This window comes from Danio rerio, chromosome 7 (assembly GCF_052040795.2).
Source record: "Danio rerio strain M-AB ecotype USA chromosome 7, GRCz13ab, whole genome shotgun sequence".
Classification (NCBI taxonomy): domain Eukaryota; kingdom Metazoa; phylum Chordata; class Actinopteri; order Cypriniformes; family Danionidae; genus Danio; species Danio rerio.
Genome location: NC_141027.1, coordinates 79,589,770 through 79,605,829, shown reverse-complemented (window position 1 = coordinate 79,605,829; position 16,060 = coordinate 79,589,770). Strand labels below are relative to the sequence as shown.

Sequence of the window (16,060 nt, the reverse complement as noted above, 5' to 3'; positions counted from 1 at the left end):
GCCTTCTCACAAGGATGAACAGAACATCGAGAATAATAGAGAGAATGCTGTAAAGCACAATATGAAGTTCTGTCTTCCTCACACACACACACACATACACACACACACACACACACACACACACACACACACACACACACACACACACACACACACACACACACACACACACACACACACACACATTCGGGTGTTTACTTCTTATTGTCCTCTGTGCATTTTCAGAGAGAGCAATATGAGGCGGCTGCTGTCGACACACTGCAGGAGAGCAGGAGGCGATATGTGTTTTTAAATTAGAACGTGTATTAAAAACACAATATGAGTTTCTTTCTGTAATAACTATCAGTGATCAGCAACACACACACACACACACACACACACACACACACACACACAAACACAAACACAGAGTTATAAAGCAGTCAGAGAGTCATTCGTATGTATGAGACGAAGCAGAGAGACAGAAGAATATGAAACTCACATTACCAAACACATACCCACACTCGCATACACACACACACACAACCTTAAGCATCGGAATTTGGTACTTGGTATTAGCTGCAAAAATCCAAATTCTGGCCAAATTGTGAGCCGAGCATCTGAATGTGTCAGCAGAAATGGAGCCTCAGTTTCCTGTTCTTAGCTGACAGGAGCGGCACCCGGTGTGCTCTTCTGCTGCTGTAGCCCATCCGCCTCAAGGTTGGACGTGTTGTGTGTTCAGAGATGCTCTTCTGCTCACCTCTTATTCGAGTTACTGTTGCCTTTCTATATTATTATATTATTATTATTATTATTATTATTATTATTATTATTGTTGTTGTTATTAATATTATTATTATTAATATTATTATAATAATTAGTGTTATTATTATTATTATTGTTTTTATTAATATTATTATTATAATTAGTGTTATTATTATTATTAATAATATTACTATTATAATTAGTGTTATTATTATTATTAATATTATTATTAAAATTTGTGTTATTATTATTATTATTATTATTATTATCAGTGTTATTATTATTACTATTATTATTATTATTATAATTATTGTTATTATTGGTATTATTACTATTGTTATTATTAATAATGATTTTGTTATTATTGTTATTATTATATGATTAACATTATTGTTGTTATTATTATTATTATTATTATTATCATTATTGTTTTAATATTATTATATTGTTATTACTATTATTAATATTATTTTCTATATTATTATTATTATTATTATTATTATTATTTATTTTTGATTATTTATTATTTTTGCAGTGTGTGTGTGTGTGTGTGTGTGTGTGCACAGGGATCTGTGTATAAACAGTGTGTGAAGGTTTGTTGTGTGGTTTGTTGCCGCTCGTGAATCGATCGTGGATAAAAAGCATCAATAGTTTAAACATCCAAAGCCATTTCCCCTCAGAAAAAACACACACTCCGCTCCAAAACACACACACACACACACACACACACACACACACACACATAAACACACACACGCAGGCTCTGCTTTCTGAGCGCAGCAGCAGAAATCTATTCCTGACTTCAGATCGGGTCGAGTATCGATCATCACTGTTATTAATAAGTCAAACACAGCAGCGGTGCGCACAAAACAAATATGATGTGAAACACACACACACACACACACACACACACACACACACACACACACACACACACACACACACACACTTCTGAGCTCTCAATGCAAACATCATCTGAGATACTCAGTCGACACAGAGCACACATACACAAACACACACAAATATGTGTTTGAGTGTGTGTGTGTGTGTGTGTGTGTGTGTGTGTGTGTGTGTGTGTGTGTGCGTGCGTGCGTGCGTGCATGTGTGTTTGAATGAGTGAGTAAAAAATGTGTGTATTTTTTAGTGCATTTGTGTGTTTGAGTGTGTTTGTGTGTGTGTGTGTGTGTGTGTGTGTTTGATTGTGTATTGAGCAACATACACACAGTAACAGAGCAGCGCACGTTACAGTCAGAAAGTAGTGAGTTATTACTGAGTCACTGATGATCTCTGAACAAACACTGATGAAGAGCAGCTCAGGATGGACACACACAGAGAGAGAGCAGTGCATGCTGGGAAGGGTGACACTCACGATGGAGCTGATCTGAGGCCAGCGGTGCTTTTTAAAAACACCTAAAACCAGTTTAAGATCCTGATTTTCGGCTTCAGCACATCTCCTAGAGCTAAACTGAAGGCACAGCCGCTCTCGCTGATGCAGAAACACAGCATTATGGGAAATATTTAGACCCTGAACAAAAGCAGATCTTCACCAATATTCAGATGAGCAGAATAACGGAGGATTCTTCTTGCTGTTGTTCTTGTGAAGGCTGTACCTGCAGACCACACTGCAGAACATGCTCTGATTGATATTTTTCATAATTTACATACTTTTGCAATACAAATCACATAATTCGTTTCAAACAATCCATCATTGTAAATCATTTCAGTTTTAATAATTTTGAATAAATTATATCTTTACTATTTATATAATACCTTATTAACTTATACATTAATATACATTTTTAAAATATTTTAATTTGTTTATTTTTAATTATTTATTTCTTTTATAATAGTATTATTTATTTATACTAAAAAACAAAATAATAATAAATAAACTTATTAAAATAAATTAATTAGTAATTTAAACATTTTTAAAATAATGAACAAATAATTTTTTTTTAAAATAAATAAACAAAAATTAATTAAATTAATTAATTTTCCAGAACAACCATGTTTTAATAGTCATAAAAATAATCTAAAAAATATATTTTTAAGTTAAAAAAAGTTTTAGGTTTTACAATAATAAATAAGTATATTATAAATAAATAGAAAAAAATTATATATATATATATATATATAATTAGTTAATTAAGATAAATAAATGTTTTATTACTATATAAATAAATTCACTGTACATTAATAATTTATGTTTTTATTTAGTTTTTAAATATACATATTTTTCAATTTATTATTTTATTTATTTATTTACTTTTGATAATATTATGTATTTATTATTATTTGAAAAATAATAATAAATAATCGAATTAAAGTAAATTAATTAAAACATATATGTAGTTTAAATAAATATATTGTAGTTAACCTTTTTCAAGCTAAATAATCATGAAAAAATATGTTTAATATAAATACATTTTATGTTAAACTATAAATAAATTTATTACATATTAATAAATAATTAATAATTCTTTATTTGTTTTTATTATATTTTGATTAATTAATGAATTTATAATATTTTTATTTATTTTTATATAATAATAATTATTATAATTATAATTATATTTTTTCTATTTTTAATATATAATTATATTAAAAATTATTATATAATTATTATATAATATAATAATAATATATAATAATTTATTTAATAATAAATAAATAAATAAATAAATAAATAAATAAATAAATAAATAAATAAATAAATAAATAAAAAATGTTCTAGAACAACCATTTTTTAAGTGAAATTAAAAAAATACAAATTACATAATTTGTTTTCAAACCATCCATCATTTTTAATCATCCCTGTTTTAATCATTTTAAATAATTTACTATCTTCAAAATGCAAATTTTGTCACCATTTTGGAGCACACTAGCTTACAGATATCCTTAAAACTAACAATACTAATACAGACATCTGAAAAACATCAGTTTAATTTCACAAGCCCTTCAAGAACTTGTGGATTATTAAGTGCAATCTACAGAGGTGAAGGTTAAATTTGCTCAAGGCCTCAATTGACAACACACACACACACACACACACACACACACACACGCACGCACGCACACACGCACAAGCACACACACACAGACACACACAGTAATGAAGCGAAATGCATGATCTGATGCACACACCGGGATGAAAGCGGTGCAAATATAAAGAAGAGAAATACCTGGACAAAATATCGACACGAGCGCTCCCGCTTCTGCAGCTGAAAACCCAAAGAAACGCACGGCTTTAGTAACAAGCAGGAGAATCTCAAGGTCTCTTCACACCAAACGTCTATTCAGGAATAATCACAAAAGCAGATAGAGAAAGGCTAATGCCGCTTTCAGTGTCTTTACTGATGTTTTATTGAGTTCTTGCAGAGAAATGTTAAATCTGTGTGTTGAAAAACACCGCAGGAATCTACAGCTTCTATTGAGAGGCGTTTGGTGTGAAAGAGCCTTTTGGAAACACATCAGTTGCATAAATCACATGTTTCTGAACTCAGAGGAAGAGATTAATCCTCTTCTGCGTGTACGAGACACATCAAAAACTTCAACATGTCAGAACGACCCTGATCAAGAGAAAACAGACAGACAGACAGACAGACAGACAGACAGACAGGGAAATGAAAGATCCTGACAGTTTCCTGCATTGGCACTGGCTGAGAAAAACACATCAGTTAATACAGTATACATTTTATTACAGTGTTAGTACAGTTGTATGTGTCTGTTTGAGCTGACTAAAGGGTTTTATCTGTTTTATATCATTCTACATACTACTCATTTAAATCATTCATCCTTATGTACGTACACACACATGCATACAGAAAATTTATATATTAAAAACAATACATAAATAATGAATAAATAATAATGAAATAAATAGTAAAATGTTATAATTTAATACATAAGTAAATAAATATAATATCCAAATAATACATAGGTAAAATTATAATAAAAAAAAATAAAAAAATAATTAATTCAAGACATAAATAAATAATGAATAAAAAATAATAATAAAATAATAACATGTCAAAATATAATATAAATACATAAGTAAGTAAATAAACATAAATTAAACTAAATTATATATATATATATATATATATATATATATATATATATATATATATATATATATATATATATATATATATATATATATATATATATATATATTTATTTATTTATAATATATGTATTTATAATATAAGTAAAAGAATACATAAATTAAAGAAATAAACAAAAAATATAATGAATGAATAATAATAAAACATATTAATATATTATTAGTAATAAAATGTTAAAATATAATATAATTAATAAATATATAAATACAAATAAAACATATAAAATATAAATACATAAATAAATATTAGTATAAATAATATAAAAATATTATTAATAATAATATTAATAATAATAATAATAATAATATTAATAATAATAATAATAATAATAATAATAATAATAATAATAATAATAATAAATAAAATTACATATATAAATTAAATTTGTTAAATAAATAAATAAAAACAATAAATAATTGAAAGTAATAAAAAATAACGTTAAAATATAATACAAATACATAAATAAATAAATACATATATAAAATTAATTAATTAAATATATATATATATATATATATATATATATATATATATATATATATATATATATATATATATATATATATATAAATTATTTACAGAAATAAATAAAATTAATAATGAATGAATAATAAATAAATAGTAATATGTTAAAATATAATATAAATACATAAATAAATACATTTAAAAATAAATTCATTAAAAATACTTTTAAACATATAAAAAATAAATTAAAGAAATAAAAATGCATAAATAATGAATAAATAATAATAAATATTAATAAAAAATTACAATAATAATATGTTAAAATATATTTTAAATGCATAATAAATATATAAATTAAACAAGTATATATATATATATATATATATATATATATATATATATATATATATATATATATATATATGTGTGTGTGTGTGTGTGTGTGTGTGTGTGTGTGTGTGTGTGTGTGTGTGTGTGTGTGTGTGTGTGTGTGTGTGTGTGTGTGTGTGTGTGTGTGTGTGTGTGTTTGTGTGTGTGTGTGTGTGTGTATATATATATATATATATATATATATATATATATATATATATATGTATATAATTAAAAATTTATTCAATTAATTAAAGACAAAGAAGAAATAAAAATACATAAACTAGATATTAAAGTTTGAGGACAAACTTTATGGTGGCTTGAAAAGCCGAATCTGAAAGTTTGAAGTGGTTGAATTAGCATGTTACTAGCATGATTCTAGCATGAATTAGCATGCTACTAGGATAATTCTAGCATGAATTAGCATGTTAGTAGCATGATTCTTACATGAATTAGCATGTTGTTAGCATGATTCTAGCATGAATTAGCATGTTACTAGCATGATTCTAGCATGAATTAGCATGTTGTTAGCATAAATCTAGCATAAATTAGCATGTTACTAGCATGATTCTAGCATGAATTAGCATGTTGTTAGCATGATTCTAGCATGAATTAGCATTTTACTAGGCGGTTGCTAGGGTGTTTTAAGTGGTTGCTAGGTGGTTGCTAAGGTGGTGCAAGGCAGTTGCTAAGGTGGTCTGACTAGTTGCTAGGTGGTTGCTAGGGTGTTGCTAGACGGTTGCTAGGGTGTTTTGAGTGGTTGCTAGGTGGTTGCTAAGGTGGTGCTAGGCAGTTGCTAAGGTGTTCTGACTAGTTGCTAAGTGGTTACTAAGGTGTTGCAAGGTGGTCACTAGGGTATTCTGAGTGGTTGCTAGGTGGTTGCTAAGGTGTTGCTAGGCGGTTGCTAGGGTGTTCTGAGTGGTTGCTAAGGTGTTGCTAGGTGGTTGCTAAGGTGTCCTAAGTGGTTGCTAGGTGGTTGCTAAGGTATTCTGAGTGGTTGCTAAGGTGTTGCTAGGTGGTTGCTAGGGTGTCCTGAGTGGTTGCTAGGTGGTTGCTAAGGTGTTTCTAGGCGGTTGCTAGGGTGTTCTGAGTGGTTGCTAGGTGGTTGCTAAGGTGTTGCTAGGTGGTTGCTAAGGTGTCCTGAGTGGTTGCTAGGTGGTTGCTAAGGTGTTGCTAGGTGGTTGCTAAGGTGTTGCTAGGCGGTTGCTAGGGTGTCCTAAGTGGTTGCTAGGTGGTTGCTAAGGTGTTGCTAGGGGGTTGCTGAGGTGTCCTAATTGGTTGCTAGGTAGTTGCTAAGGTGTTGCTAGGCGGTTGCTAGGGTGTTCTGAGTGGTTGCTAGGTGGTTGCTAAGGTGTTGCTAGGTGGTTGCTAAGGTGTCCTAAGTAGTTGCTAGATGGTTGCTAGGGTGTTCTGAGTGGTTACTAAGGCGTTGCTAGGTGGTTGCTAGGGTGTCTTGAGTGGTTGCTAGGTGGTTGCTAAGGTGTTGCTAGGTGGTTGCTAGGGTGTCCTGAGTGGTTGCTAGGTGGTTGCTAAGGCGTTGCTAGGCAGTTGCTAGGGTGTTCTGAGTGGTTGTTGGGTGGTTGCTAAGGTGTTGCTAGGCGGTTGCTAAGGTGTCCCAAGTGGTTGCTAGGTGGTTGCTAAGGTGTTGCTAGGTGGTTGCTAAGGTATTCTGAGTGGTTGCTAAGGCGTTGCTAGGCGGTTGCTAGGGTGTCCTGAGTGGTCGCTAGGCCCTTACTAAGGCATTACTAGGCCGTTGCTAGGTGGTTGCTAGGCGGTTGCTAGGGTAATTTGGGTGGTTGCTAGGCAGTTGCTAGGGTACCCTGGTTGGTTACTAGGCAAGCCTCACATACATGATTGATAAAACATTTATACTTAGTAAGCATTTCTAGCAAGTTACAGTACTGGGCTAGTCAATATTAGCATGTAGCTAGTCACTGCTAGCATGTGTAGCATATAGGAAGTTCCGTTTGCTAGCATGAGTCAAACGAGCCAATCTCCAAGTCTCTACGATGTTCTGATGCTGAGATATAGCTGTTGATGAATGGTTGCTAGGGTACTCTGTTTTGTTGCTATGGGCGAGGTTACAGAGTGAACTTAAATGTGGTTGGTTGTCTTAGTCGAATGAACCAACCCCCATGTCTCTATGACACTGCTATGCAAAGATATGCATCTTGGCCTATTTTAATGGAAGTCTATGGAATCAATTTGGGGGCGTGGCTTGTGAGCTTCATTATCATATTGAGATGCTCATTGGTTGTCTGAGTCAGATGAGCCATCCCCCAAGTCAATAGGACACTGCTATGCAAAGATATGCATGTAGGCCAGTTATTAACATGAGTCTAGTTTGAATTAGCATGTTACTAGCATGATTCTAGTACAAATTAGCATGTCATTAGCATGTTTCCAGTATGAGTTAGCATGTCATTAGCATGATTAGCATATGAGTAGCATGTTGCTAGCATGATTGGCATGTCATTAGCATGTTAGAATTATAAGCATTTGATAGCACAGCTAATTACATTCTATAGGACAGTTGCTAGGGTGCAGTATGTGGTAGTTAGGGGTGTGGCTAGAAAGTTAAAAGGCCATCAGTGATTGGCTGCTGGCTAGACTGAGTTAAATGAGCTCAGCCATTAGTCTCTATGACAGTCTGATGCAGAGTTATGAGCTTACAAAGTTTGATCCCATGTTAAGTCAATGAGAGTCTTTTGTAATGGAAGTCTACGGGACAGTTGCTAGGGTGCAGTATGTGGTAGTTAGGGGTGTGGCTAGAAAGTTAAAAGCTCATCAGTTATTGGCAGTTTGGTAGACTGAGTTAAATGAGCTCAGCCATTAGTCTGTATGACAGTCTGATGCAGAGTTATGAGCTCACAAAGTTTGATCCCATGTTAAGTCAATGAGAGTCTTTTGAATGGAAGTCTACGGGACAGTTGCTAGGGTGCCATAAGTGGTTGCTAGGGAGTGGCTAGTAAGTCTAAAGGTCATCAGTGATTGGCTGCTGACTAGACTGAGTTGAATGGGGCCTGACTCTAGTCTGTAGGACAGTCTGATGCAGAGTTATGAGCTCACAAAGGTTGACTCAATGTTAAGTCAATGGCAGTCTTTTACAATGGAAGTCTATGGGACAGTTGCTAGGGTGCCAAAAGTGGTTGCTAGGGAGTGGCTAGTAAGTTTAAAGGTCATCAGTTATTGGCTGCTGGCTAGACTGAGTTAAATGAGCCCAGTTAGAAGTCTGTAGGACAGTCTGATGCAGAGTTATGAGGTCACAAAGTTTGACCCAATGTTAAGTCAATGGGAATTTTGGGAATTTTCCGGGTCGTTTTTCGGAAAACCGAAAGTCGGATCAGTCGGAAAAGATATAGCAACCCGAGTCAGACCAGTTTGAAGGTTTGACGAAAGTTTGAGGTATGAAGCTTGAAAGGGTTAGGAGGAGATAGACTTTAAAATTAGTCTCAGAAGAAAGAAGCAGAATAATAATAAGTTTAAGTGAGATAACAGTATGTTGGCTTTTCAAGCCACCATAATAAAGAATGACAGACATTTCTCTCTGTCTCTTGCTAATCACAGCAGATTAGCCTCACACTAAGGAGGAGTTTGGAAACAAATGAATCGCTGAACAACTCATATAGGAGTCGCTGGCATAATTATTAAATGCATATTATAAGACAATGAAAGTGTTTTTTGACCTTGCATGTATATCAGCCTGTTGTTGGAGACCCCCAAAACCAAAACATGACCCTTTATAATGCGAAATAGGGGCTCTTTAAGCACTGTCCTTACTGTTAACTAAAAGTAAAACTATTAAAAACTATTAGAAGAAACTGAAATATTGTGAAATACAACTAAAGATGGAAGATTAGATGCTAAAACCTAAAGTGCTGCTGAAATATGTTTGAAACGAATGTAGTAAACAATAGCAATGTAGTACTGCAGATTGTGTGTGTGTGTGTGTGTGTGTGTGTTTGTGTGTGTGTGTGTGTGTGTGTGTGTGTTGGTGTGTATGTGAGATAAGCTCACTGATTACCGTTGCTGACGAAAGTCACTTTTGCAGGATTGTGGGTGGAAATGAAGTGTGAATCTCACAGCATACGTGACGAACAAGTGTGTGTGTGTGTGTGTGTGTGTGTGTGTGTGTGTGTGGGTTTGGGCATCTACTTGGAAAATCTATTGTTTTAAAGAATTAAACTCTACTTTTAGGGTGGCACGGTGGCGCAGTGGGTAGCGATGTCACCTCACAGCAAGAAGGTCGCTGGTTCAAGCCTCGGCTGGGTCAGTTTCATTGTGGAGTTTGCAATTTACTGCATCAATTCCCCTATAGCACATGTGTTTGGACTGTGGGGGAAACCGGAGCACCAGGAGGAAACCCCACGCCAACACGGGAAGAACATGCAAACTCCACACAGAAATGCCAACTGACCCAGCAGGGACACGAATTAGTGATCTTCTTGCTGTGAGGCCATAGTTCTAACCACTGAGCCACCTTCATTCATACATAACCCTATTAGTTCCTAATAAAGGCATTATTAATAATGGGCTCATTATTTACACACACTCACACACAGCGTCTGAATGAGACTCTCTGTTCTCGGAGTGTGTGATCTGCTGATAAACTGCATGCAGGTCTAGAGAAAACACCTCAAACAGGAGCTCTTTAACTCCACAGAGTCTTTAATAACGTTGAGGATTATTCATGATGTCCTCAGAGTTTCCTTCACCACAGTTAAAGCTATTTTTACTGCGACGTCTGACAGAGAGGAGAAACACAGGAGATCATTCATACTGACAGACACGGACATCATTATAAAAACACCTACTGCTCTCTCTCACACACACACACACACACACACACACACACACACACACACACACACACACACACACACACACACACACACACACACACACACACACACACACACAAAGGTTCTGTTAGCCGTAGCACATGCTGCATGTAAATAACGTGAAAATTCATCTTCAATCTGATTGGCTAATTTGACTTATTACATATTTAAACTAATTGCAGAACCTTATGACAATGCACTACTTTAAAATATACTTACAGTAAGTGTGTTGAGTAAATAGTTGTAAAAAAGTGACATTGTTTAACTAATATATTAAATATATTCAAAGCATACACTCACCGGCCACTTTATTAGGTACACCTGTCCAACTGCTCATTATCGGAAATGTCTAATCAGCCAATCACATGGCAGCAGCTCACTGCATTTATGCATGTAGACATGGTCAAGACGATCTGCTGCAGCTTAAAGCGAGCATCAGAAAGGGGAAGAAAGGGGATTTAAGAGACTTTGAACGTGGCATGGTTGTTGCTGCCAGATGGGCTGCTCTGAGTATTTCAGAAACTGCTGATCTACTGTGATTTTCACGCACAACCATCTCTAGGGTTTACAGAGAATGCTCCGACAAAGAGGAAATATCCAGTGAGCGGCAGTTCTGTGGACGCAAATGCCTTGTTGATGAGGCCAGAGGAGAATTGCCAGACTGGTTCCAGCTGATAGAAAGGCAACAGTAACTCAAATAAGCACTCGTTACAACCGAGCTCTGCAGAAGAGCATCTCTGAACACACAACACGTCCAACCTTGAGGCGGATGGGCTACAGCAGCAGAAGACCACACCGGGTGCCGCTCCTGTCAGCTGAGATCAGGAAACTGAGGCTACAATTCATCTCAGACTGGTTTCTTGAACATGACGATGAGTTCACTGTTCTCAAATGGCCTCCACAGTCACCAGATCTCGATCCAATAGAGCACACTTGAGATATGGTTGAACGGGAGATTGGCATCACGGATGTGCAGCAACTGTGTGATGCTATCATGTCAATATGGAGCCAAATCTCTGAGGATGTCCTACCCGGTACTAGTAAGGTGTACCTAATAAAGTGGCCGGTGAATGTACTAATAATACTTGCGAGGTGCATTTAGTACACTCTTTTCAAGTTCAAACGCATCATTTTTGAACGGATTTAGACTTTGTTTACTCTTTTTAGTGTTAATAAAACGACCCAGAGGTTGTGTTTTCACTTTTCTAATGAGCAGACATGTCCGAGTGGTTTGATAAGCAGTAAAAATACAGGCATGAGCGTTCATTTTGAGCAGATAAACAGCATCAGATTGATCAGGACTTCACAGATGTTGTTCACTGCAGTTCTTTTCTTTCTTTCTTCCCACATAACAGAATCATTTCAGCTGGAATCAATATTTGATGTGCTTGATTGATTTCTCTGGTAAGCAGGCGTGTAATGAGCTTTGCGCCGGGTCTCGATCACACAGTCAGACTTTACTGTGTGATAATGACTGAAGGCGTTCTGCTGTGTTTGTGCTGAAGTAATAGAAGCTGCAGCCGGACAGATGTTTGACCTAACTGTACATTCATTTCACACTTGTTCACACCCGATTCACACTGTTCCACATTCGCTTCACATTGTTCCACATTCACTTCAATTGTTTTACATTTGCTTCTTTTCACTTACATTTCACACTTGTTTCACACTTGTTTCACATTCATTTCACACTTGTTTCACACTCGTTTCACATTCATTTCACACTTGTTTCACACTCGTTTCACATTCATTTCACACTTGTTTCACACTCTTTTCACATTCATTTCACACTTGTTTCACACTCTTTTCACATTCATTTCACACTTGTTTTACACTTGTTTCACGCTCGTTTCACATTCATTTCACACTTGTTTCACACTCATTTCACATTAATTTCACACTTGTTTCACATTCATCTCACACTTTTCACATTCATTTCACACTTGTTTCACACTTGTTTCACATTCATCTCACACTTGTTTCACATTCATCTCACACTTGTTTCACATTCATTTCACACTTGTTTCACACTTGTTTCACGCTCGTTTCACATTCATTTTACACTTGTTTCACACTCATTTCACATTCATTTCACACTTGTTTCACACTCTTTTCACATTCATTTCACACTTGTTTCACACTCGTTTCACATTCATTTCACACTTGTTTTACATTCTTTTCACATTCATTTCACACTTGTTTCAAATTTATTTTACACTTGTTTCACACTCGTTTCACATTCATCTCACACTTCATTCACACTTGTTTCAGATTCATTTCACATTTGTTTCACACTCATTTCACATTCATTTTACACTTGTTTCACACTCGTTTCACATTCATCTCACACTTGTTTCACATTTATTTCACACTTGTTTCACATTCATTTCACATTTGTTTCACACTTGTTTCACGCTCGTTTCACATTCATTTCACACTTGTTTCACACTCTTTTCACATTCATTTCACACTTGTTTCACACTTGTTTCACGCTCGTTTCACATTCATTTCACACTTGTTTCACACTCATTTCACATTAATTTCACACTTGTTTCACATTCATCTCACACTTTTCACATTCATTTCACACTTGTTTCACACTTGTTTCACATTCATCTCACACTTGTTTCACATTCATCTCACACTTGTTTCACATTCATTTCACACTTGTTTCACACTTGTTTCACGCTCGTTTCACATTCATTTTACACTTGTTTCACACTCATTTCACATTCATTTCACACTTGTTTCACACTCTTTTCACATTCATTTCACACTTGTTTCACACTCGTTTCACATTCATTTCACACTTGTTTTACATTCTTTTCACATTCATTTCACACTTGTTTCAAATTTATTTTACACTTGTTTCACACTCGTTTCACATTCATCTCACACTTCATTCACACTTGTTTCAGATTCATTTCACATTTGTTTCACACTCATTTCACATTCATTTTACACTTGTTTCACACTCGTTTCACATTCATCTCACACTTGTTTCACATTTATTTCACACTTGTTTCACATTCATTTCACATTTGTTTCACACTTGTTTCACGCTCGTTTCACATTCATTTCACACTTGTTTCACACTCTTTTCACATTCATTTCACACTTGTTTCACACTTGTTTCACGCTCGTTTCACATTCATTTCACACTTGTTTCACACTCATTTCACATTAATTTCACACTTGTTTCACATTCATCTCACACTTTTCACATTCATTTCACACTTGTTTCACACTTGTTTCACATTCATCTCACACTTGTTTCACATTCATTTCACACTTGTTTCACACTCATTTCACATTCATTTCACACTTGTTTCACACTCTTTTCACATTCATTTCACACTTGTTTCACACTCGTTTCACGCTCGTTTCACATTCATTTCACACTTGTTTCACACTTGTTTCACGCTCGTTTCACATTCATTTTACACTTGTTTCACACTCATTTCACATTCATTTCACACGTTTTTCACACTCGTTTCACATTTATTTCACACTTGTTTCACACTTGTTTCACATTCATCTCACACTTGTTTCACACTTGTTTCACACTTGTTTCACATTCATTTCACACTTGTTTCACATTCATCTCACACTTTTCACATTCATTTAACACTTGTTTCACATTTGTTTCACGCTCGTTTCACATTCATTTCTCACTTGTTTCACACTCATTTCACATTCATTTCACACTTGTTTCACACTCATTTCACACTTGTTTCACATTCATCTCACACTTTTCACATTCATCTCACACTTGTTTCACACTCATTTCACATTCATTTAACACGTTTTTCACCCTCGTTTCACATTTATTTCACACTTGTTTCACACTTGTTTCACATTCATCTCACACTTGTTTCACATTCATCTCACACTTGTTTCACATTTATTTCACACTTGTTTCACACTTGTTTCACATTCATTTCACACTTGTTTCACACTCGTTTCACATTCATTTCACACTTGTTTCACACTCGTTTCACATTCATCTCACACTCGTTTTAAATTTGCTTCACACTCGCGTTAAATTTATTTCACACACGTTTCAAATTTGATTCACACTTACTTCAAATTTGCTTCACACCTGTTTTAAATTGGCTTCACACTCGTTTTAAATTTGCTTCACACTCATTTCAAATTTGCTTCACACCTGTTTCAAATTGGCTTCACACTCATTTTAAATTTGATTCACACTCGTTTCAAATTTCCTTCACACTCGCTTTAAATTTGCTTCGCACTTGTTTCACATTTGCTTCACACTCGTTTCAAATTTGCTTCACTCGCTTCAAATTTGCTTCACACTCATTTCACATTTGCTTCATACTCGTTACACATGCACTTTGCACTTGTTTCTTACTCATTTTGCACTCTCTTTACACTTGTTAACCACCCGTTTCACTAAACGTCTAGCAAACCTACTTGATAAAAACACTATAAACAACATAATGAAAACAATCTTTAAACAGATGTATATTGTGACTCATCAATGCTGTGGTAATGTATGCCATGTGCAGTACCTTGTTCAGACTGCGTGCAGCGCTGTCTTTGCCGCCAGGCGTCAGGTTGCGCAGCTGGACATCCAGCAGGTCAATAAGGTGACCGAGGGCCCGAACGCTGTAGGTCACATCACCTGCATGCAGATGACCCTTCGTCTGCTCCGACAGCTCCCGAGAGATGATGGCGGCCGGTTCACCAGCGCGGATCTACAACACACACACACATGCATAATATTATATGAATCAAGAAAAACACATCAACATCATGTCTAACAGTCAAGTATGTCAAGTGTTTGTAATGTATATCCTTAAATATCTTGTTGGTCAAATCTAGACTTTAAATTAGTAACGCACGTCCTGCCTTGTTGATTTGATTATACGCATTTTTGAGACCCTTGCTTTAGAGAATGTTGAATACATGTGTATAAGCATTGTGTGAAGAACGCTTGTTAAAATGTGAACACTGCAGCAGCTGGGCCCTTTAGCAGCTCCCAGATCAGTTCCACAATTTGAACAATGTGAAATGAGTGCTTGATTGTGTGTGTGTGTGTGTGTGTGAGTGTGTGTGTGTATCTGTTAATGTATGTGTGAGTGTGTGAGTGTGTGTGTGTGAGAAAGTAAGTGTTTCTGAGTGAATGCGTGTATGTTGAGAGTGTGTTTTTGTGTGTGCATGCATATGTGTGTGTGTGTGTGTGAGAGAGATAGAAATAGAGAGCTTGTTTGTGAGTGAATGTGTTAATGCGTGTTAATGCGTGTGTGTGTATATGCATGTGCGTGTGTGTTTAAGAGTGTTTGTGAGTGAGTGTGTGTTAATGTGTGTTTGTGTGTATGAAGCCAGCAGGCAGCCCACAAGACAACATCTTTAGTTGCGTCTCATTAGCAAATAAACACATGTCTTCCTCTCGCTGGAGGAGTGTTTTGATTAAACTCAGCACAAGAGTGCGTGGTGTGTGTGTGTGTGTGTGTAGAAACAGTCACAGAAGTCAAGAGTCGCTCGTTT

The 16,060-nt window shown here is 35.1% G+C and overlaps 1 protein-coding gene across 50 annotated transcripts in view; it reads right to left on the bottom strand.

Moving 5' to 3' along the window:
- LOC101882941 (adhesion G protein-coupled receptor L3) overlaps positions 1-16,060 on the bottom strand; it is a 404,469-nt gene that overhangs the window by 78,694 nt on the left and 309,715 nt on the right. For 27 of the 50 annotated variants that reach the window (XR_015496553.1, XM_087262380.1, XM_087262359.1 and 24 more), the window contains exons 8-9: positions 15,082-15,267; positions 3,927-3,965 (exon numbers count right to left, since the gene is read on the bottom strand). Coding sequence is in view for 46 of the 50 variants with exons in the window: in XM_087262380.1 (XP_087118506.1) it covers positions 3,927-3,965; positions 15,082-15,267 (225 nt within the window). In the remaining 4 variants the exon portion in view is untranslated. The remainder of the gene's footprint in view (positions 1-3,926; positions 3,966-15,081; positions 15,268-16,060) is intronic. The other 23 variants (XR_015496550.1, XR_015496551.1, XR_015496552.1 and 20 more) reach the window with 1 other exon arrangement.